At 42.2% G+C, this 23,617-nt stretch overlaps 3 protein-coding genes across 4 annotated transcripts; all 3 read left to right on the top strand.

The window, feature by feature from the left end:
* Positions 1–2,672: 2,672 nt before the first annotated feature.
* rpusd1 (RNA pseudouridine synthase domain containing 1) lies at positions 2,673–7,087 on the top strand. 2 transcript variants are annotated; one of them, XM_080488562.1, is made up of 6 exons: positions 2,673–2,786; positions 3,781–4,004; positions 4,096–4,219; positions 4,325–4,427; positions 4,565–4,666; positions 5,048–7,087. In XM_080488562.1, exons 2-6 carry the CDS (start codon positions 3,817–3,819, stop codon positions 5,458–5,460), a joined length of 930 nt encoding a protein of 309 aa, XP_080344688.1. In that variant the 5' UTR covers positions 2,673–2,786; positions 3,781–3,816; the 3' UTR covers positions 5,461–7,087. The 2 variants fall into 2 exon arrangements, with proteins under 2 accessions (XP_080344688.1, XP_080344689.1); XM_080488563.1 differs by having other exon boundaries at positions 2,740–2,955; positions 5,048–5,992.
* slc25a17 (solute carrier family 25 member 17) lies at positions 6,897–11,033 on the top strand. Its single transcript, XM_080488561.1, has 9 exons — positions 6,897–7,087; positions 7,468–7,528; positions 7,614–7,680; positions 8,228–8,379; positions 8,592–8,708; positions 8,822–8,970; positions 9,270–9,365; positions 9,484–9,569; positions 10,657–11,033. Exons 1-9 carry the CDS (start codon positions 7,031–7,033, stop codon positions 10,808–10,810), a joined length of 939 nt encoding a protein of 312 aa, XP_080344687.1. The 5' UTR covers positions 6,897–7,030; the 3' UTR covers positions 10,811–11,033.
* A 1,040-nt stretch (positions 11,034–12,073) lies between these two features.
* Positions 12,074–20,837, top strand: znf598 (zinc finger protein 598). The gene is made up of 12 exons (XM_080488129.1): positions 12,074–12,381; positions 13,481–13,593; positions 13,918–14,047; positions 14,981–15,192; positions 15,331–15,548; positions 15,648–15,741; positions 16,589–16,779; positions 16,877–16,952; positions 17,047–17,930; positions 18,320–18,491; positions 18,567–18,714; positions 18,894–20,837. Exons 1-12 carry the CDS (start codon positions 12,208–12,210, stop codon positions 19,266–19,268), a joined length of 2,787 nt encoding a protein of 928 aa, XP_080344255.1. The 5' UTR covers positions 12,074–12,207; the 3' UTR covers positions 19,269–20,837.
* Positions 20,838–23,617: the final 2,780 nt, after the last annotated feature.

The raw sequence follows: 23,617 nt of genomic DNA, 5'->3' as shown, positions 1-23,617 counted from the left end.
AAGAAGTTTATGCACCAATCTGTCACTCTGCATTGTCGGATGATTTTCTCTGAAATGTTACGTAACAATAACCAACACACAAAATTAATTATAGAAAAGATATCATCCTCTTATGGCACCTGGCTGAGGGATTGATGGATTACTGAGAGAAAGAGTCTGGTTCATTCGGTCACCTTGTTTGAGTACAGTACTTTCACATCTGGGGAGTCAAGACTTCTGATAAATCGGAGTGGTTTAGAAAAGCCTAAGTAGACATTTGGACACATTTTTATATTGACCAGCCCTTCTTTTATACGGTGTAATCCTGTTCAGGGTCGTGGGGCGCTGGAACCAATCCCAGCAAACTATGGGTGAGGGTAGAAAACACCCTTAACAGGTTTCTTTTGGATCTTTTTTACAAATCGCACAATATAAAATAACTATTTGGTTTCTGTTTGGTAAAAATGTAGACATAAACAAAAGCTTGGTTGTCTTCTGTACCACATGCTCACCATACTGTATTTCCATCAGTCAGTGGCCTCAGCCAGAAAAGTGTATGCATGAGGTGACGGATTATTTGCATCGTAGTCTTGCGTGACTCACCTGGAACTGAGGATGTTTGAACGACACAAATGCGATTGACCTTAACCCTTCTACTCGATGACAAGCTCATTAAGTCTGCCGGTTATAGGCTGCTATAGAATTGTAATAATCCACAAAAGATTATGAATCAGTTCCTCTTTGGTATTTTTTTCATACTTGGCATTTTTAGCTCCACCGAGGAGGTTATAAAATCATCTGTACTACTGTACAAACTGCTGCATTTTGTTTGTCTAAACGTGCTAAAACCTTCGTGAAAATGTGTATAGACATCAGACGTGGCGAATCATTTTAGATTTTAAAGTCATTGGGCATGAGTCTGGGAAAATGGCTCCATACTGCCCCCTACATTGTTTTCACATTAGTAATATCTACTACGAGCAGCACATTTAACACGTCGCCTATGTCCAAGACATTCGTTAGACTTATGCAGTACGTCAAGTCACACAAAATGTCACTGGCACCCATACTCTAACAGAAAGTACGCCATTTTGCGTTATGAGTGAAATGCGTGAAACAATATCCTCCTTGGTATCAAGTCCTAGAGTCCCGAAACATGGTCGCCATCTGCCTGAAACTTCATGTTTGTCATCCAGCGCTGCAAAAGTGGGTAGAAAATGATTTTCGTTCCCATGTCTGGGCACTACTTTTTAAATGCATTGTTGTGTAGACTATCCCCTTGTGGACTTTGGTTTAAAAGATCTGCGCAATATATCCTGCAGTTTCTTTTATCACAAGCCATAAATCTATACAAGTATATATTGAAAAAAACCCGAAAATTCTGTGATACTTGATTCACTTGTTTTATTTATCAACATTCGCTTTAGCAACACAAAACCTCTCAGAAGTTAACAGTTATATATTTATGATACAAGTTTAGAAAAGTCTTGATGAATTATTACAAGTACTGTAAAATGACACAAGCATCTATTGTTAAAAGAAGAAAAGAAACCCTACAGCTGTAAACACTGTAAAATACAACAACAAGTAATGCTGTTACAGTGATGTGTGTGTTTGTTTGGCAAAGTTCTCCATATTTAATATATGGCATTAGTTGAAGCGTTTTTCCACAAATTTGCAAGATTTCATTGTCTATATTCACATTTCATTTTTTTTAATAGACCAGTCAAACTGGCTCCAGTCAATGATTCTTGTTCTGTTCCCAACTCCTGTGTGAAAGTTCAACCTACATGGTAGTCTCGATCTTTCTCCAGACTTAAAGCCACGACTGCCACATCAGTACCAGGGCTCTTAATGACCACAGTGCGATGTTCCTGTGCAGCATGATGTGCATGTAAACACACCGTGGTGTCACATTCCTCATGTCAGATCTTCAATAGCATTACCAGTCTGCAAACCCTCTCTTACAGTCGCACAGTGTTGCTTTTCTCCGTGAGCAATACGTCCTCTGACTGTTGTCCCAGAAAGCCTTGCATGTGACTCAGCAGAAGCAGAACCCAACAATTGTTAAACTCAATGCAGTAAGTAAGTGATGTTATTTGTACTATTTGTGCTATGAATACAACAAGAAGAACAGTACTTTATTAATCCCCTTGGGAACATTTCATCACTTAATTGACAAATCAGTAGGCAGCCACATATCATAGGGCATGGGGGGAGCTGGTGGGGGCTGAGGCACAGTGCTTGCCACTGCGCCATCGTGTGGCCCTCACAAGATAGTGTGAGGGTATGCAGTGACAATTTCGACTGTTTCCAACTAAATATACGATGTTGAACCAGCACTGTCACAATATTTTAATTATGGTTTTTATTTGGACAAGAGGTTGGTATTAAACAGTTTGATTCCCGCAAAAAACTAAAAACTAAAGAAACTCCAAGATTGTACAGGAAAGGAAAGAAAAGAGAAAATGTTTGTACTCAGTCCCCACTAACACCACCACAGCTCATTAAAAAAGTATAAATCTATAACCTAAAGTTGTTTCAGTTATCAGAATAGAAAAAGTGTATTTATTTATTTATTTATGCCATAAAACTAAACTTGCCCTCCCTCTACCGTGATTACTTTTCTCTGGAGTTTGTCCTCCAGGGCAGGTGATGGCGCTGTACACTGGTTCAGTTTCGGGTTAAAGTGCACAAGAGCAACGAGGAGAAGTTGCGCATGGGCAGTCCACCTTCCACTGTCACGCCGGAGTTTTGTTTACAGCCGTTTTTTTGATTCATCATAAAGCCTCTCCTCGTTGTTTGTGGTAAGGTCATCCGCATATTTTACGTATGTAGTATTATACCATTTTAAACGAAAGCAGTTTTTTGCAGGCTGATTATATTGCTTTGGTTGGCAGAGCAGTGTTGCTGATTCAATGAATAAATAGTGATGTATGGAGCGATGTCGGACCACAAGACACCTGTTTGAAAAAAGTAAAGCTGTTTATTTTCTACCAGCTCTAAACATTTGGATTTTGTGATGCATTGTGGGTTAAATAGTCAGATATGTGTTCTTCTGAGACTGTGATCTGCTTTGTCTAACGCATCGTTTCATTTCTTCACATTAAGCACCTTTATGACCATATTTCACTGGGTTCTGTTTCCGTGTGTGATCTACTTTATTGGTTTGAAAGTCGTTTCAGAAAACTAATGTCAACAAGGATATAGTTCAACGCTTTAATCTTCAGTCTATTAGGGTGTAAAATCACAACATTTTACCCTCTGTCTTCTTCTTCTTCTTCTTCTTCTTCTTCTTCTTCTTCTTCTTAATATTATTAATTTGACATCAGCTGTATTAAACAAACAAACATGTTAATGAAAGGCAAATTTATTTCTATACCTCCATTCGGACACAAGGCAATTCACAGTGCTTTTCAAGGAAATAAAAGAAATACGTTTAACCAGGATGAACACATTTCTCGGAATCATGTTTGGTCAAATACCTAATAAATAATTAATAATATATAGTTATTATTAATAATTTAATAATATAACTGCATCAAAGATGCTAATATGCAGACAATAATCTGCAAGTCAGAATTTTTACCTCCACTAGCACATTGGGAAGCTACACATGTTGTTATTTATGTCTTCCCAGTTTATTTTTTCCCACGGTTGACATCGGGTCAATGATCCTATGGAGTTATACAACATTCTTTTACAAACTGTGTTGTCAATATTTAAAGTACTTGAAATATCAACTTAATAATGCATAACTGTCCTCTGTGAAATACAATGACACTCTTCCTATTCATGCAGGCCTGGATGTGTGGCGTCCGCTGATCGGTGCGCATAATGACCACAGAGCCTGCAAGTTTGGAAAACTTGCGTGTGCTGTACCAGAATGACGACTACATCGTGGTGGACAAACACTGGGATATTCGCATCGACAGCAAGATGTGGTACGAGAAACTCACTGTACAGGCTCAACTCCGTCACCGGTTCCCTCAGCTAGTGGACACAAGCACCTACTATGGATTTAGGTGAGGTTCATGTTTTTTGAATAGTGAATGCTTATGCGCAGCTTCTTCGAAAGAGGACCGGATTTCTAGAACTTTCATTCTCCTTCGCCAGGTTCTGTCATCAGCTGGATTTCTCCACCAGTGGGGCTCTTTGTGTCGCCCTCAATAAGGCTGCTGCTGGCCAAGCTTACCGCTGCTTTAAGGACCGTACGGTTACCAAAGCCTACCTTGCTTTGGTATGGAACTGTGCACCGAACAGATTCAGGAATGATCTTCCTCTCATTCTTTATTGTGTATTCTATTTAATTTTAAATAGTTCTAATATTCCTTTTATTTTCTAGTTGCGTGGGTGGGTTGAAAAGGAGACCCAAACTCTGGACTCTGCCATTGGCAAGAACTCTACAGAGGGAAAAACACATATGATGTGCATTGAGGGAACAGAAGGTAAATCAACCTGATTGGTTAACTTCTGTTAACTTGCTGTTTTTGTTTTTTTGTTGTTTATTTAAAAGAGCATAACCCACTTCAATTCAGTGGTTTGTATTTGTGTTATTGACCTTTCTTCATTCTTCTCTTTTCAGGATGTGAGAATTCCAAGCCTTGCCAAACAGAGCTGATGGTTCTGGAGTACGGCTTATATGATGGCGATCCTGTCACTAAGGTGCTGCTGCTGCCACTCACAGGTAACTACACTCACCTGGTTTCTGTCATATACGTATGTGAAGTTAGCCGTGTGTGTTTCCACAAGTTAGGATTAAAAGTACATATTTGAGTGCAACAACATGAAAAGTTTTCCCTTAACAGGATTTGTCCGGTTAATTCCTGTTTAATATTTGCAAATAAAATGCAAATGCTTGTAGATGATGTTGAATCTTGCAAGTATTTTGCTCTTTACACGTCATTTGATCTTGATTGCTGATGTTGGTGAGAAAATAAACAATTTAAATAAAAGTCACCTGTCACTATTTTGTTGTTACTTTATAAAAAAAAAAAATCAATTTGATCAAAATTTTGATACACAACTGTAAAAATCTCTTTCTCGTCCTTCTTTATCTGCCTTTCAGGTCGAACCCACCAGTTAAGAGTCCACTGCAGTGCGATAAGCCACCCTATTGTCGGAGATTTCACCTACAGCTCAGGAACAGACGATGGCCCTTATCGCATGATGCTGCATGCCCACCTTCTCTACATTCCCCTGGAACCACAACCCCTCCTTGTTACCTCAGAGGACCCCTTTGTGCCGTCATCAGACGCCAAGTGGCTCCCCCAGCACTCATTGCGGACACTGACATCCACTGTCGAGGCCTTGCTGGAAAGCCGAGCGGAACAAGAGAGGAAGATGAAAGAGGAAGAGCAAGAGAAAGTGAAGAGGGAGGAGGACAGAAAGAAATGTAGCAAGAAGCAAAAGATTAAGCGGGAGAGTGAGGAGCAGAGGAGGCAGTGCCAGGAGTGGCTGAGTGAATGGGCTGGAGACTGATGGCTTCATGCTCATTTCTCATTTCAATGTGGTTTTGCTCTCTGCTCATAAAAACCATGTTGAGAATGCACTTGCTGCATGGACATCTGCATTACATCTAAAGCCATACACTGAAGAAGATGAGAACATTAATTTCCTCTCAACGGAGCATGGCGATATTGACGAGGTTTTAAATGCACTATATTGTAAGCATCATCCAACTATAGCAACTCTCGTTTATAGCTTGTGAGTGCTGCAACCTGCAACAGCTATGAATTAAGTGCCTTTATCAAGGTGTTGATGACTAGAAGAAGCATACGCGGTCAACCTGTCCCTTTCCCATCAGTATTTTTAGTTAATTTATTTGTAACTAGATTTGAATTGATAATAATTGCATCTGATTCTAGCCACTGTGATTGAGTGTTCAAGAAAATGTTGGCAACCCCATGTTGTGTGACCGAGGCTGCATGGCACATATGTACATTGAATCCTACGTCCAAAGCATATAGTTTGGCATTTAACATCCTGCATCTATTAAATAGTATTCCATCTCATTCTTAGGTGGTTTTCATGTTCATGGCCATTTTATATAGGTTTCAAATATCCTGACATAGAAGTAAGATGTTGATGGTATAATTATCATACAAATAATAATACATTATTTATAGTTGCCTTTCAAGGCTTTGAATGTCACCTTATATTAGGACAGCTCTTAGAAACAACAAGCAAACTGAATGCGTTCAACTAGTTAAGTACACCAGAAACGGTACAATAAAGTCTTAAAAAAATTTAGAGCCAAAATGTTCATCTACTGTAGTCACTGAGAAAGAAATAATCTTCATGCACTCCAGAAAAAGTCGAAAATCAAAGTCGAGATTTTTTTTTTCACGGTGGAAACGTCCATCCACATGCCAGTGCGTGTGACTGCTTCCTCAAAATGCATATAAGGCGGTTTAATGAAGTGGTGAAAAGATGCTTCAGGACAGAATCTCGCTCATAAACACGGTGCAGTTATCATCAGTATCAGGACTATAAGAGACAGGAGCAGCCTGCTGCGTTGTTCCGTCGTGGAAGTTCGTCGAATACGAAGGACAAAGAGACGGATCCCGGGCTGCTTATTTAAGTGTCTTATTAATCAAGGAAATCCTGTGTAAAATCACATGTCCTTTAAGCAGTAAGCAACCTTATATAGTCACAATGAAGTGATGTAATGTGATTTCACATCTACGGGCAAATGATGAGGGCTGGATAGACGTCTCTCCGTGAAAAAAGAAAATCTCGACTTTGATTTTCTACTTTTTCTGAAGCACACAAAGGTTGTTGGTTTTTTTTTTAGCCTCCGAATTTTTTTTTTTCTTAGAGGCCCTAAAACTCTTCCGTAAATTTACGTTATGCGCCGTTCGTAACAGGTATAAAACATACATCACGTAAAACTACACTACCCATGATGCTCTCACGGTTCCAACCCGGATGTGAGGTCAGAGTAATGAGAGCTGAGTGGCAGCAGAAGAAGCGTTCAGTGCAAAACAGGAATCACTAAAGTCCAGAGACAGTTAGTCCGGATTCAAATTAACATACAACTGTGGTGACGATGGCGTTCAAGGTTTTCTCGTACGAGAGTTTGGTTCATGCTGTATCAGGAGCCGCGGTAAGTTAGCGTCTGTTTGCCTGTTGTGGCTTTCTATGATCTAACTGACAAATGCATGTACACGTAAAATCACCTGGAAATAATCGATTTAAGCACGGATGCTGCAAATTATTGTTAAAATTGAATTATTTAGACCAACCTTAATATTCGGAAATATGCTCCATATTGTATATAATTGAGTAATAATGTCAGAATGTGTAAGACGTTGTGATCACGAAGAAAATATCTTCACAACTAAATTGTGTTTTGTCTTGTGACAGTGACTACTTGTGTTATTTTAAAGAATTTTTTCATTCACATTTAGTTTGAAATGTGATTGTCTTTGCTTCATGGAAGATGAAACCAGCTTATTTCATCAATTGTGGTCTGATTCTTATTAGGGAAGTGTGACTGCAATGACAGTATTCTTCCCTCTGGATACGGCCAGACTACGTCTACAAGGTAATAACTGAGATTCTCTAAGATTATTATAGGAATTAGTGTGAGGTACTTTATTACCATGATTTCTCTCTTTGCTACTTTTCAGTGGATGAAAACAGGAAAGCCAAATCAACTCTGGCCATTTTGGCAGAAATTATTGACGAGGAAGGACTGTGAGTGAATTCATCATAGTTGTTTACTTTAGTTATTTTACTCCCATGTGTTTTTGCTTGGTGACTTAAAACTTTTCATTTGAATAAAGCCTACAGTTCGGGTTGGTTCAGGCCACCCTGGACCATTTTCTACTTAAGCTGCTATAGGTTTAGACTGCTGGGAGACCTTTACTGCACTGAGCTTCTTTCCTTTCTCACTCTTCATACGGTGATGTGTCACTATTACATGTCGCGGACACTTCTCATTCTCTGTCTCCTGTCTGTGCTCTCGCTTTCCTTTCTCTACCTTCCTGCACGATCTCTGCCACAGAAACTGAACGTTCGCGGTCTGAGCCTTCTGCCTCACATGTGCAGCGAGCCGACTTAAAGCTCGTTTATGATTTGTTTATAATGACAATCTGTGGCTTTTTGCTCTCTATCACCGCCCTCTCCTTTTCTCTCTTTCTGTTTTCGAACCAAAACCAGTGCGGGAAGTCCCCACCGCCGAGCCTGATTCGGCAAAGGTTTCGTCTCGTTAAAAAGGAAGTGTTTGTTGGTGTCATTGCAGACTTGCACCCTACCGAGGTTGGTTCCCAGTCATCTGTAGCCTCTGCTGTTCCAACTTTGTTTACTTCTACTGCTTCCACTGCTTCAAGGCGAGCTGGTTAAAGGGAAAACAGTCGACGCCGACCACTGACTTGATCATTGGCATCGCTGCAGGTGAGGTGGTCCTTATCAGAAAGTCCTTGTTTTTTTTTTTGTGTCAAGATTAAAAAAAACAACAAAAAACAATCACTTATGAATTTCAGATTTGAGTTCCCTATTGTTTGTTTTTCTGTGTGAAAAAGAACTTTCACCGTCCACTGCCACCATCAATGTTTTGGTAACACGACTGGTTGTAACGTCTTGAATTTGCATCCTTGTCTTTCCAGGTGTGGTAAATGTACTAACCACCACCCCATTGTGGGTCGTTAATACCAGACTGAAGCTTCAGGGCTCAAATTTTCGGAACATAGACATCCAGCCCACCAACTACTCTGGCATTTTGGGTAAACGGACGGTGTCTAAACCTGTTCTTTCACACATTTTGATCCATATGTTTGTGGACACTGCTATGTGCTTTTGGAGACATAATAAAATAGTTTTTTTCTCTTTTTTGCAGATGCCTTTGCGCAGATCGCCCGAGATGAGGGTGTGGGAGCACTCTGGAATGGGACGTTCCCATCACTGCTGCTGGTGATGAACCCTGCCATCCAGTTCATGATTTACGAAGGTCTGAAGAGGCAGCTCAGGAGAGGTGTTCCCAGGGAAGTGAGTGCGAAAGATCGAACTCACAGACACATTATCTGGATGAAAAGACACTTGATATGCGGGACACTTGGCAAATCGGTTCACATGACTTTGGTGTGTGGCTTAAGTAGAGGTCAGAGGTCAAACTCGGCATGTGCTCGTGCTCCTTTTCACGCCATGTGCTTTTTGAATTTCATCCACTAGAGATGACCAAAAAATGTCTCTGTGAAAGAGCACAGTATTGTTTCTTCTTCACTTTCACTGTTGTTGAGCGAAATTCAAACAGACGAGCCTCTTTGTTTCCTCCTTCCTTTCCAAAGCTGTCGTCATTGGAGGTCTTCATGATTGGTGCTGTTGCCAAAGCAGTTGCCACTACTGTCACATACCCTCTACAGACTATACAGTCTATTCTTAGGGTAGGTGTTGTGTTTAAGTCTGTAGTTCATTTGTTTATATAATTTATTTTAAAATGTATGAATATAACATGATATATTGATGATACTAATTTCTTGTTTTTGTTGTACATTTTTCAAGTTTGGACAGTTCAACAGATCGACAGAGAAATCCAGGCTGCTCTCCAGCCTGAGGACTATCAAGTGTCTTCTGGCCAGCAGGGCGAGGTGGGTGGTTTGATTGTAGGACAGCTCGTCCTGCAACCCTGGACAACTCGTCCACGGATGACATTTCAGAATTTTTGGCAGTATATAAATCCTGTACAATGTAGTTTTACATATTATTTCTAATTGATTCCATACGCAGAAACCGCATGTGCAGCTTTCATATGGATTCTCATACACACACGTGCATATGTACAGTAGCCACACAGTAGTTCTCAAGTAAAGAATATGGGACCTCTTTGCTGAAGGCATAGTCGGTCTATGCAGTCACATGAGGATGGTCTAAAATAACCTCACAGCCAAGCTTAAATTACCATCTTAAAAACACATTGAGCAGTTTTTCTTCATTACATCCATCATACACTATTTCTCATGCTTTTCTTTGTCTACACATAATGCACCATATATGGTGGCAATAACAAAGAATGTGAACTGTGGGATTCCTTCGTTTTCTGCTTTAGGCTGTACACCTGTAGTGAACTTTCTTTTTTTCTTTTTTATTCAATTTTTTTTTTAACCAGGTGACATTCTTAAGCACTTTCCACAACCTTTTTGAAAGATGTTTTTAACTGTTTAGCTCCAGTCCCTTATCAAATTGGCCTTTCTAGGGTAAGATTATTGAAAAGGTAGTTTTTATATAACTTGATGCTTTTATGGGACAAAACAAATACTTCATTATTTTTCAGTCTGGATTTATTCCAAACCACTGCACCAAACCACATTAAGATAATAATAAAATCGGCTTACCATTAAACATGTATGATGCTGGTGGGAAACACTTAAATTGGATGAACCAATAACGAACTGTTCCTTCCAGTAGCTATTGGTTTCAGGTCTAGGCTCTGACTTGGGTCACTATAAAAACAGGATTCTCTCTCTTTTTTTTTTCTTTTTTTTTACTATTTTATTGTAGAAATACCTAGATTTTAGGTTTGTGTGGTTTCAGTTAGTATGCAGTTTAGGTTAATCCCTTTGTCTATGTTTATAATTGTGTCTTACGGCTTCAAACACTTTTTCTCACTATTGTGCAAGCTTTTAGTTACACCATTTAATGTGGCTTTCCTGTTCTTTCCCGGTGTCTCTGCTGTAGGAAGTATGGCATGCTGGGCCTGTTTAAAGGCCTGGAGGCCAAGCTGCTCCAGACCGTGCTCACTGCGGCCCTCATGTTTCTTCTCTACGAGAAGATTGCCAGCTGCACCTTCAAAGTCATGGGACTGAGCAACATTCACTACAAGAAACGCTAGTTCACGAGACTCTTCATAACCATGGACACTAGCTCGCTCACTGAAGCAAAATTGTGCTTGTATTGTACTTAAAATGAAATACAGACACTGTGATGAGACAATAAACTTCCCAGGAATTACTCACTTTCTTCAAAGCAGTAAAAACTGTAATGTTGATTATGACATACAAGTATAACACTAATAAAAACTTGATCAAGGTGGAACATGTACCACTGACTATACTAATTGTGATGACATGTTTTTCCTTTAAACCTTATGGTTGTGTTGCAGTTGGGAAAGCCATTTGAATCTAAAACAATGTTCTTTGAAATCACTCTGGGCTGTTTTCCACAGGGCTCACTTATCTATATAAGTTTTAACACGAACGAAAGAAATATCCACTACAGTATTCTCATGTCTCTCTAACTTAGGCCTCAGATGAAACAAAATAGTATCTAAGACCGACACAGACAGTTAGTACTTATGAGACTTACAGAAGCTGCTTTCTGTTCCACACAAGGAAATCAAAATTGTTGAGTACATGTCCTGAAAGACATTCACAATTATCACAGAAGAATGCAACTATTAATCCAAAATGCCTTACTAAATTATAAACAGGGAGCAGGTAGAGACTGAATGTTAAGGTGTTAATCTGAATTTAAAGTGGGGATGTGGGACTATAATAAATTAAACTTATCCTCTTTACCAAATTGCACTTGTTTACAACTTGCATTTTAACAATCCCAAGCAGCTAAACCCCCAACCCAATACTAAGGTCACGTCTATATACAGCATATCCAAATATTAACAAGTAATTTGTTTTCTTATAAGAATTTTACAGCTATGTAAGAACAGTTCAGAAGCATCTGATTACTACAAAATTCGTATGTCTGGAAGATGTTAAATTTTAAAAGAATAAATTCAAACCAACCTTGTTCAACTAAAACGCTATCCCAAACATTGATTCATTCATAGGTCCCATTGTAATACCTAACATGTCATTTCGGTTTGTCTCCACTGTTTATTCAAACACAATCCTTTAATGAAGTAGATTTAGGTGATTTTTTTTTTTTTTTTGTTCGTTTGTTCGACATGTTCTTACCTCTTGGTTTTCTATCAATCTAGACGTGTCTGTTTTGCCTCATTTTCCAAGGCACAGTAACACCGGTCCATACCACGGTACACACGTGGATCTGTCATGACGGTCTGCACAGATCGCCCACAGGTGGGACGGGCCACAGCCGCGTGACGACACAGTGGTGCAGGTCCATCCACAACTTGTACAGATCGCGTGAGCCACAGTTACGTGACGCAGCCGCAGCTTTCAGACTTTCATTATTACGTAAGCACTTCAGCGACTGAGACTCTCCCAAATAAGTATTCAGGTGGATTCTGTGCCTTTTTCCCCGCCGTAAAATATGGATCACACAACCACAAAGGACGCAGAGAAGAACTGTGTACTGTGCTGCCAAGACGTGGAAATCTTCGCCTTAGGAAAATGCGACCACCCGGTTTGTTACCGCTGCTCCACCAAGATGAGGGTGCTGTGCGACCAGAAGTACTGCGCCGTCTGCCGGGAGGAGCTCGACAAGGTGCCCGTAACACTGCTACTGTGGCCCGGGGATTGAGCCCGGCGCTGCGAGCTAGGCCCGAACGTCTCCGTAGTTTTGCAGTCGCAATTAATATTGGCTGAATTTCATTCTACCGCCTTAGCTAGCATCGTGTTTATTATCAATAACGGAGCATGCGTAATTGTAATCAAACGCGTCGGACTACTTTTTCCTTTCTGGTTATTAGCTTAGCCGAGGTTGCTAACATTAGCAGTTTATCTAGTCTACTGCCTGACATCAGTAAAGGAGCAATTTTATCCTCATGGGTGAACAAGTAAGAATCTGACGGGAAACATTCACTTATACGAACAGAGTGAAGTTGACCAGATAAACGTATAATTCAGAGGATTGTTAACTGTACCTGTATGGCACATGTCATATCTGTCGCCTCTCAGACGAACCACGTTACACAGTTCGGCGTTAAAGGCTGCCCTCACTTTTACAACACACTTGCTGTGTATTTACAAGATTAGATCAGGTTGCTACCCATCTGTCGCTTCTGAATCATACCAATCAGTTGGTTTGCATACAGGTGACTCCATGGACTTTAGCCATCTTGACAGCCCAGAGGTTGGCTGGTGTTACAAAACGCCACTCCCTTCTGCCTTCTGTTAGGGACTGATCCAGCTGAATATTTGTCATGTTTTAGGTTTTTTTTGCAAAAAATCCATTGGCTCCCTCTGTCCTAAAATCTTGTGGAGGAGAGTGTTGCATCTGTCACACTTTCAGTTTAGTGGATCGATGCAAAATCTTTATTCTGAAGGTGCAATCATGGCATTTGTCTGTTTTTCTTTGGATCCTTTTGATTCGGCGTGAATTAAAAGATCCCACATCTGCATTGTTTCATCTTATACTAAAATAATGAACCCAATGAAGGGAATCAAAGAGGGTTTATATCTGGGTAATCTGATATCCGCTAGTCTATATCTAGTAGCTCTTACTGCACTGCACTTTCTTCATTGTTTTTTTTTTTAATGCGCTCCACAATCTTAAATACGTCAAATTCTTTCTTTATCGCATTTTATCTGTGTGTGACGAGACGTCCATCAGTTCTCATGTTGTGACTCATATTTTTCCTCAGGTGGTGTTCGTGAAAAAGCTGGAGGCCTTTCAGTCTCTGCCCTTCCACCAGTTCCCGTGTGACAAGAAGCATGACATCTACTTTGGTGATGAGAAGATCTACTCCCAGTACAGGTGCTGTATGGCTCCACGTTTTCAGATTGTTGATAATCAAGTGGTGGTGGAGAAAGAGTGCAGGGCAAAACATGGTGACATTTGACCTCGTGACACCAGATCCGATGAACCGTATTCATTGTCAGCATAAAGAAGTTAGGAAAATGTGATCATTGATTTAGATTTGTGTTCAAAACCACGATGGGACTGTAAACAAGCAGTTGTACTTTCAGTTTTTTCATTAATTTCTGGCAGACTGAAATAATGAATACTCGTATTGTGTTTGATCCTGATTTTGAGTGATATTAGCGTCCTGAATCTTGGTTTACCTCCCTCTCTGATCAGGCACCTCCTGTTGGCAGAATGTGTTCGCTGTTCAGAGCCGAAGATCTTCTCCAAGTTTGAGGAGCTGGAGCAGCACATGAGGAAGCAGCATGAGCTCTTCTGTTGCAAACTCTGCACAAAGCATCTCAAGGTATTCATCCCCCTCCTGGATCAGCCAATCCTGGATCTCTGTCCTTTTTGCGATTATAATCATCATAAAACCATTTTTTGCTCTGTTGATTCAGTATTTCTTTTTTTTTGGGGGGGGGGGGGCAGGGAATTGACGTACATTACAAGTCAAAAGAAACACGTTTTCTTTGTAGGAATGAGGCATGCCATATCGGGTCCAGAGTTTAAAAATAGTTGCAATTCATCAGTTCTTTCACTTTCATTTCTTCCTAAAGACTTGATTCAGAGTTGTTGGAGAAAACAAAACTCCTGATTGCGAAAAAGTATGTAAGCTAAATCCTCTGAAGACAACACTGCATGGCTTCAGTGGCTGTTATGTCTGGCTGTGCCATCTGGAGCAATGGCTCAGTTTTTTGATGCTTCAAGTAGAACAGTAATTATCCAGAGACGGCAAAACAGAGCGACTTTCATTGGAAAAACAAGACATTATGGAGCTGTTTTACATGTTGCTTTTGTTCACACATGAGCTTTAACCACGCAATACCCACAGTGAGGTATTATGATTGTAGTAGTCATTCAAATGGTGAGGGTCTCCTTATCTCATTAATATTCTAGATATTATACATTAGTGACACTGGGAATGGAATCAAAAACAAGCAAGATATCGGTCAGTGCTGTCTGGGATCTAAGGGAGGTTAGCCAGTGTGAAGCTACAGATACTTTGATCTGGAATATATTTTAGATTTTTTGTGCTGCTGAACAGTCCAAACACGGTGTTGCTTTGTACACACAGGCACACTGTTAACTTTATAGCTCACTCTGTGGCACCTGATGGTCTGTAAAGTTCATTCAGCAGAAAAAACAATTATTGGACTTGTTCGATTTTAACAATGGTTCATACTCCTGCCCAACTTTATATTGATCCGTGATGTTAAAACTTCCACTCTGCCACCAGATTTTCTCCCACGAGCGGAAGTGGTACAATCGTAAGGAGCTGGCACGTCACAGAGCACATGGAGACCCGGATGACACGAGTCACAGGGGCCACCCGCTCTGCAAGTTCTGCGATGACCGTTACCTTGATAATGATGAGCTGCTTAAACACTTACGCCGGGACCACTACTTCTGCCATTTCTGTGACGCCGACGGCTCTCAGGAATACTACAGGTGCCTACAGCTATCTCACATTCATAGAAGCAAGAACCTAATATGTCTATATCGTAATATGTTCTTTTTTTTCCATCATATCTCACTAACCAGATGGTCCCGCGTTGTTGTTTTGTTTTATACCTCTGCTGTCAACAGTGATTACCCGTATCTAAGTGAGCACTTCAGAGAGAGTCACTATCTGTGTGAGGAAGGTCGCTGTGCCAGCGAGCAGTTCACGCACGCATTCCGCTCTGAGATCGACTACAAGGCCCACAAGGCTGCAGCACACAGCAAGAACCGAGCCGAGGCTCGACAGAACCGCCACATCGATCTTCAGTTCAACTACGCCCCGAGACAACAGAGGAGAAACGAAGGTCGGTCAGGACGAGCTCGGTCTGTCGTCACATGAAGACTTTTGGACTTTAGTGGCAGCTACTATGAGTGAAACGTGCGTGTCTGTGTCTGTGTGTTAGGAATTCTAACAGGCGAAGATTACGAGGAGTCCCGACACAGTCGAGGAGGACGCGGAAGACCTCAGGGGGGACAGAAGAGCTGGAGGTACTCTCGGTGAGTTTCAGTGTTCGGCTTTGGGATCGACTGGCAGAGCATTTTGACTGTGTCCTTGAGCTGCAGCAGTTGTTCCCGTGACTCGTTGGGAGGGTGTTTATCTCTGAATCAAAAACAAAATTCCAGTAATAATGACAATAACCTTAAATAATAATGCACCTTTGATAAAATGAAATGTAGCTCATAGTTCAAGCAAAATAAATAAAATACATGTATTGTAATTATAAAGGCGCACCTTCTTATAATATTAAAACGGTTGGACTATAACTAAGGACATTGTGGGGGAAAAAATAAACTAAAAAAACATCTTAATGTTTGTTTTAAACAAAAACCAATTGAAAGCAAAAGCATTTGTGTTTTTATTTTTCATTTAATTCTATTTTCATTTTATTTGTCATATGTTTTTAGTAAAAAAAATTTTATTGTTTCATTACTCAAAGTTGTGACTCGACTGTGTGTTCTCAGTGAATGTCAGAAATAGAAGTGGTGTGTGTTGTTGGAGAGTAGAGCGCTGTCTTGTCTTCTCATCAGCACTCAGAAACCTTAACAGGACAAAAATAACAAAAACACACTGAGGCTTTCAGATGACTGATTTACTGGCCTATTCAACACCCAGTGAAAAGAATGAAGGAGTGTGCCCCGTCCTGTCATCTTGCATAGTTTTCACATGAGCAAACTTTTAATGTGAGTCTCAGTATTGTAATGTAGCACCTAAAAGCAGGTATTAGTTTCACCAGTAGTTTTATAAATGCGTTATGTTTAAAGTGATTTAGCTGTTGCCGTTACAATCCGATCTACCTACAGTCATGAGCCATTTCCATCATGTCATGAATTCTTTCCGATGCAGCGAGGAAGAGGACCGGCAGATGGAAGCAGCTTTCCGAGCTTCCATGGCCATGCGCAGGCAGGAGGAGAGAGGCGCAGCAGCACAAGAGAGGAGCGCTCCCAAACACTCCAGAGAAGAGAGGATGGAGAGAGCCGAGCCAGAGGAGCCCCGGCACCGAGCCGGACACACCAAACCACCAAATAAACCCCCAGGTAGAGAGAGAAAACACCCAACATGTTTAACATGTTCATTGAAGCAGATTAATGATCAGCAGCTATTTGAGGGTGTTAATTGTCACCTCTTTAACAGTGAGGACCATGAAGAGCTCTAATCCAGGGGATGAAGATGACTTTCCTGTCCTGGGAGCCGCAGCTGCTGCACCCATGTAACCCCCAACACACCCAACTGTGATTGTCCTTGTACGGTCCGGCTTGTGGGGTCACGTTTAATTCGCGGCGGTGTTTCTTTTCTCGCTGCAGTGTAAAGCCAGTTCCTGTCGTGGCGACGGCAACCCTGAAGGAGGATGACTTCCCCAGCCTGTCGACTGCTGCGGTCTCTTCGCCCATGACCCCAGCTTACTCTGCCCAACCGAGGAAGACCTCCTCCTTTCAAGAGGAGGATTTCCCAGCTCTTGTCTCCAGAATTCGGCCCGTGAAACCTGCACCAGGCTCCAACTCTGCTTGGTCGCACCACAACGCTGCAGCCAAACCCATCGCTCACCCACCTCCCTCCTCCAGAGCGAACCCGCCCCTCCCCTCCCCATCTTCTGGCCCTCAGCCGCTTTCCTCCTCAAGCACCTCCTCATCGCGGAGGAAAAAGAAGGTCGGGGACACTGGGAAAGCAGCTTTGAGTCACTCTCCTCCCCCTTCAGATGACGAGAGCGGGGGAATGACGCAGCAGGAGTTCCGCACCGTGCCCACCATGTTGGACATCTCCTCTCTGCTCACCGTTAAAGGAGGCAACGGCAAAACCCCCCCACCGTCATCCAAGTCACCCACCGTGACGCCCAGCACTTCTAATCCAGCGCCCTATACAGACGCCGCCACCGCGAAAGCCAACAAGAAGAAAAAACAGAAGAACACAGCCGCTCCCTCTTCGTCAGCATCCACACCCACAGCGGCAACAAACACGGGATCCGGGGAAACGACGGCACAAAAGGAAAACGTCCCTGAGAAGTCCTGGAACAAACCGCCCTCCAGTGCTGGCACGGCAGCTCAGACCAGCGGACTTGCTAACGGCTACGAGGAGAAGGCGCCACCCGTGAACAAAGATAAAGCTGCGGTGGCCCTTCATCCCACCAAAGACCCCGATCTCGAACAAGAAGAAGAGTTCCCGGCTCTCAGGACCAAGAAACCTCCACCAGGTGATCGTCAGCAGACATTTTTACACCCAGTGATCTGTTCAAGGTTGTGAACTTTATCAAGTTCGCTGTTAATATCACTCATAAGAAGACGAAGAGAGGAACAGATTGCCTGCTAGGTTGTTCGGTGCCACCAAGATTTTATTTGTATTTTTTTATTGGACAAAAGGTAAACCGCAGAATGTTGATCTCATCCTGTCCCTCTGAACGAGGCAAAGAGTGTCTGTTGCTTTAGATCCTTTTCGAGAAGAGAAACTATGACATTACTGTTGAAGTTCCACCGTGTTCGGATGAAGTGAAATCGATGTTGCTGTAACACTGTAACTGTGTGCCATCGCTGATTGTTTGCAGTCTTCTACTACAAAGTGAATTCCCTTTATTCTGTCTCTCAGGCTTCAAGAGCAGTTTCCCAATGAAGGCCTCAGCTCCAGCCCCTTCATCCACGATGCCCCCCCCTCCTCCTCCTCCTGGCCTGGGAATCTCCGCTCCTAAACCCCCTCCGGGCTTCACCGGGATCCCCCTCAACAGTAATGTGGTGGAGCCGGCCCCCACTGCTGTCAACCTGTGAGTCGCCGTCACTCGATATGCTGATCTGTGTTGACAAACGCTTTGCTGTGAGTGGTTGTTTGTGTGTCTAAGGCCCCCCAAGGTGTCGAGCAGTGGCTACCTGGTGCCCGAGGACTTCCAGCAGAGAAACCTGGAGCTGATTCAGTCCATCAGAATGTACCTGCACAACGATGAGTCAAAGTTCAACCTGTTTAAAAACTACTCTGCCCAGTTCAGACAGGTAATTGTAACCAACATTCAGAATATTCTGTAGTCATATGACGCCCTTTTTCTCATAGACATGTGACCAGTGGCTGTATTTTTGTAACTTCTGAGTCGTCGGTCAGTATCCGTGTGAGGACAAGAACTCGAAGCAAACGGTTGCGTTCACAGATGATCTGATCCGCGTTTTGTTTCCAGGGTGTGATATCAGCTGCTCAGTATCACCGTAGCTGTAAGGACCTGCTCGGCGACGACTTCAACCGCATCTTCAACGAGCTGCTGGTGCTTCTACCGGACACGGGCAAGCAGCAGGAGCTGCTCACTGCCCACGGAGACTGTAAGGCAGTGGAGAGGCAGTCGGGCGGCGGGGGAGGCAAGAAAAACAAGAACAAGAAGAACGCCTGGCAGACGCCGGCCTCGGCGGCCAACACGGCGGCTGAGCTGGACTGCCAGGTGTGTCCCACATGCAGACAGGTGCTGGCCCCCAAAGACTTCAACTCCCACAAGACCCTGCACATCACGGAGAGCGAGGAGTTCCCCTCGCTGCAGTCCATCAGTCGCATCATCAGCTAGCCCCCAACACCCCCCGCCCCCCCATTCGTCTTTTACAAAACCATGAAACGATCACTGGGAAAGACGGCGCCGTGTCGGACCACGCCCCCCGAGGAGTCTGGAACGTCTCATAACAGGAAGCTGATTTATCGAATCTCCACTTTCTGGTGAAGATTCCCGTGGTACATTTTGTGTAAAGGTCAGACAGAATTATTATTATTATTTTTTTCTATCCTAATTCGTCTTTCAGTTCACATCCTTTGCGGACATTTGCAGCTGGCGCTGGCACTGGCACAGGCAGTGTGTGATCCGTACTTTCAGTTTATTTAATGAAAAAGGAGAAACAAGCCGAGGCTTCACACGATCATGTCGTTTTCTTCCCTCTTAACACGCGAGGAATTATCTTGATTTCAATTTTTGCCTTGCATTGTGCGTTCGCCCTGACAGACAACGACACACGGAAGTCAGTAAAGTGTGCATGATTGTTTAGCGGGACTGGGAAACTCAATAAATCGGTTCAGTCCTCCTTCTTAGCGCCATATTTATTTACGTGAAGCTGTTAATTTTGGGGGTTTTCTACTTCAGAAGTCCTACCGGATGTGCGAGTGAGTTGACTGATCACATCTCGTGTTGCCGACAGTAAACTGCTTTCAGGAATTTTATTTGAACAACTTGAATGTTTTTCCACTTTTCTCGGAATTGTGCAAAAGTTTTAGGCAGGTGCAACAGTAGTCAGTTTAGAGATTCTGACTTCTGTTAATTTAATTTGTTACCCGACAGGAAGAGAATAACACTTTTTATTCTTTTCTTTTTTTTGTGATGAGAGCACTTGTATGTAAAAGCATCTGCTGCCTAACTCGTTTGCACAATACTGTCTCCGTTATTCTGTCCACCACTCATTTCATAAACCGGTTATCTATATTTAGATCTTTAGTGGCGTCACGCTAAAATAAGACTGTAACAGAAACGTTTACATTACTGGCAGTTCTGAATCTCTCCCTCAAAAGTCATTTTTAAGACTACTTGCTATAACTGTGTGGTATTTCTTTGTCCGTTACAAGACTTACGGTGAACAAAATGAGCGGTAAACACCATGGTGATGTACCAACGTCGGTTTCAAAAACGTTCACGAGTCAGGGGAACTTGATCATTTGCCCACTCGCACTACATCTTGACTCAGCCCGGCTGCTGCCACCGGCGACTTTTAACCATGCTGCATTCACACAAGTGCATATACATCACTCGCAATACGACGCAAGTTTCTTTTCACATTCGTAGCTCTGTGTGTGGAACGAGGGAGGCAGAAGTGTAGCGCTACTTTGAAGCCACATTAAGGCAAGACTTCATCTTTAGAGAAAACTTAATGCCAGCAGTTCAACTTCACGAGTTTCAGTTCTCATCTTTTCTCTCAGGACCCCTTAACTTGCACTGCGGCCCACCCGGGGTGTGCGTCTGTCCTGTTGTGTGTCCGTACGAGTGTGTCCGTGTGTGTGTGTTTGAATGAGCCCGTCGATATTTTCTTTGTACGCCATACAGCAGCTCACTCTATTGTCTGTCTGCCTTCAATAAAGCGGTTTTTGTCAGCACCGTATGTTTGTCTCTCTCTGGTGTGTGTGTGTACGGGTGTGCTTTTTGTGTGTCACTTTGAGTTTAGAGTACAGGCGAAAGACAGATTCTTAATATGTGCGTTTCTTACATTTCAAAATTGGCACACATTCACTCCTGCTTAAGGATTTCTGTGAGTCGCAGTTAATGAGATTGCAAATATTCATTTATGTCCATCTTGTGAGAAATTCTTTATATTCGACCTTCATTTCCCCGTGATTTGCCTTCAGAAAGTGTTACGTCTTTATCTGTTTATCCATCGTCCGCATCATTTGGTCCCGTGCATTGGTCAAAGGCAGCGAGTCTGGACAGATCAGCAGGGCAAACATGGAAAGTAGACAACCAGACACCACTCGGATTGAAAAGTAAGCGCGCGCGCACACACACACACACACACACACACAAAAACATCCCTAAAATGCATTTTTATTGGACTGTTAGCAGAACATGGCAAAAACCCACATGCGCAGGGAGAACGTCCACGCCCATCTCGGATTTTAACAAACTTTTTTTTTCCCCTCACCTTCATCAGTTATATGTGTTCAAATACCCGGTAACGTATTTAGGTGGTGAAGATGAGCTGTTGACGTTCAAACTGAGCATGTTTATGGAGAATACGTGCACAGCTGTCATCTCTTGTTTACAGGGAGATTGGTCCCAAAAAAAGAGTAAAGTGTCCAGCGATTAGCACCTTGGAGGAGAAAGGTCTGACTGGTCTGAGATTCTAGAAATTCATCTCTACTGGCCATCTTGTTTGCTTCACATTCGACAGAAATGTCACCGTACCAGCAAATAGTGGGAACGTTTCAAAAATTCTGAAGTGTCTCGCTACCTGTTGAAATGTAATGAGTCGATGAACGTTGTCCTTTTTGAGCAGCACGTGTCTTGTTGCAGATTATCAGCCCATTTTGAAGCCTCCGCCTCACCACGAAGACTAAAGAGTGCACAGTTATGCCAGTAAGATCACTGTCAAATTGTTCACACTTGTTAGTATCGCATGATGGATAGTGCCTTGTTGGCATTATCCTGATGGTCTCCACCAACTCCATAGGGAGAACTTTAACATCTTCCCGTCTGTCAGTTATTGTGGGTTTCTTAAGTTTTCACTGAAAGATGCAAACAAAGACGATGTTACTGCGAATGAACCAAAGCTGGGAACTTGTTGATTGGACAGCATTGGTCCTCCAAAGCTCAGAGAATCTGAAAAACCTGCTGATTGGTGCAATATTTTTCTCTTATTAACGGTGTGACATAAGTTTCATACACATTTTCACTGGAAAAAAAACAGAAAAAGCAAACAGTCCGAATCTTGGTTTCTTTTTTTTTTTTTTTTTTTTTTATTGGAGTGACGGTCAGACTGCAGTCCAGAGACATTCAGGTAATAGACAGTGACACACATCTCTGTACACAGCATTTTTACACTGAAGAGGTCAAACAACTCAGAAGAAACATGATAAAGGGGTTAGCACGTTACAAAATCAATGCTTACTTGTTTGTCGGTCGATGTGGGGGTTTATTCTTTAGCGTTGATATTATAGGGTGGGGGTGGGGGGGGGGGAGATATTGGAACACCCATGCAATGTATTGTGCTGGAAACCATCCAACTGGTGGCCCCAGCGTTACTACGTATCGCAGCCTTTTCATTATCTCAGTCTAACAAAACAACAGCATGACTGCAAAAAACTTGTCCCCTTGTAAGAGTGGCTGAACAAAGTGTTCCCAACACAGAGTGCATTCTAGTTAATAAATAATCATTACTGATATATATATATTTTTTTTATTCTTATTATTTTCAGTAGTACAGGACAAACCAGACCCTGGACAGCATCACACACAAGATCCATTTACTTCAATAACATACTGAATTTGTACAATCAACCAATACCACGGTAGTGTACGTGGGCCGGAGCACAAAACACAGAGAATGCTTGTATTAGTATTTTCATCTACCACACGGACTGAAGAAGAGACTGAAGCACTGAGAACAATTATACAACCTGACCTGACAGCACCCCAGACGACCCAGTAATACCCTACCATACCCCCACTGATACCCCCATCCTCATCCTGCCACACTGAACTGGTAACTACCATCTCCATAATGTTTAAAGGACTACACTGGTGCTTCCAGTATTACTGAGCATCATCAACCAAAGCATGCCATACATTGTATTACGTGATGATGAATTCAAAAGTTAGAATTAAACTCAAGGATTACAACTTCCATTTCTGTAGTTTTTTTGTTTTTTTTAATAGTTTCACTATAGTTCATTGTAATACCAATATATAGTGTCAAAATCTGACAGGAAGAAGAAATGTGCAAAGTTAGATTGAATAAGGAACCGTAGAAATCAATCTGAAATCATTGCACGCTTCGGGAAACAGCAGAGAAACTCACTGTGTACAGCTTGAAGCCTGTAGGCTGAAACACAAAGTGTAGTCCTTTAATCGCACGAGGAGGACTTCACGGGGCCTCGTCCAACACGCCTTTAAATACTTAAACCCAATCCCAATCCCAGCACCCAGGAGGTGTTGCACACTCCCGGAGATTATATGATTTTCTCCTCAGTTTGAAATACTTAAGTCTGAAATCACTAACTGCTGGAAATGAAGTTAAATCAAAATCATGCTCACAAATAAATCAGCTGTTTCCCAAATCGTCTTGAACATTGTTTAGACTCTTTTCGGTTGGAACATAGACGCATGAATATTATACTGGGCTTAAATTTCTCTTTGCATTCATGTAGAATAAAACTTTTTCATCA

Source organism: Lipophrys pholis (genome assembly GCF_963383615.2).
Source record: "Lipophrys pholis genome assembly, chromosome: 19".
NCBI classification, from domain to species: domain Eukaryota; kingdom Metazoa; phylum Chordata; class Actinopteri; order Blenniiformes; family Blenniidae; genus Lipophrys; species Lipophrys pholis.
Note: the sequence above shows the minus strand (reverse complement) of the source record. Positions and strands in the feature narration are given on the sequence as shown.

What these genes read in the sequence shown, in the direction of transcription:
- slc25a17 (XM_080488561.1), top strand. Translation starts at nt 7,031, where the DNA reads ATGGCGTTCAAGGTTTTCTCGTACGAGAGTTTGGTTCATGCTGTATCA. An exon ending in GGAGAGGTGTTCCCAGGGAA is followed by an intron (nt 8,971 to 9,269) that starts GTGAGTGCGAAA and finishes TCCTTTCCAAAG; the next exon opens with CTGTCGTCATTGGAGGTCTT. An exon ending in CTTCTGGCCAGCAGGGCGAG is followed by an intron (nt 9,570 to 10,656) that starts GTGGGTGGTTTG and finishes TCTCTGCTGTAG; the next exon opens with GAAGTATGGCATGCTGGGCC.
- rpusd1 (XM_080488562.1), top strand. Translation starts at nt 3,817, where the DNA reads ATGACCACAGAGCCTGCAAGTTTGGAAAACTTGCGTGTGCTGTACCAG. An exon ending in AGCACCTACTATGGATTTAG is followed by an intron (nt 4,005 to 4,095) that starts GTGAGGTTCATG and finishes CTCCTTCGCCAG; the next exon opens with GTTCTGTCATCAGCTGGATT. An exon ending in GTGCATTGAGGGAACAGAAG is followed by an intron (nt 4,428 to 4,564) that starts GTAAATCAACCT and finishes TTCTCTTTTCAG; the next exon opens with GATGTGAGAATTCCAAGCCT.
- znf598 (XM_080488129.1), top strand. Translation starts at nt 12,208, where the DNA reads ATGGATCACACAACCACAAAGGACGCAGAGAAGAACTGTGTACTGTGC. An exon ending in ACAACAGAGGAGAAACGAAG is followed by an intron (nt 15,549 to 15,647) that starts GTCGGTCAGGAC and finishes TCTGTGTGTTAG; the next exon opens with GAATTCTAACAGGCGAAGAT. An exon ending in ACTCTGCCCAGTTCAGACAG is followed by an intron (nt 18,715 to 18,893) that starts GTAATTGTAACC and finishes TTTTGTTTCCAG; the next exon opens with GGTGTGATATCAGCTGCTCA.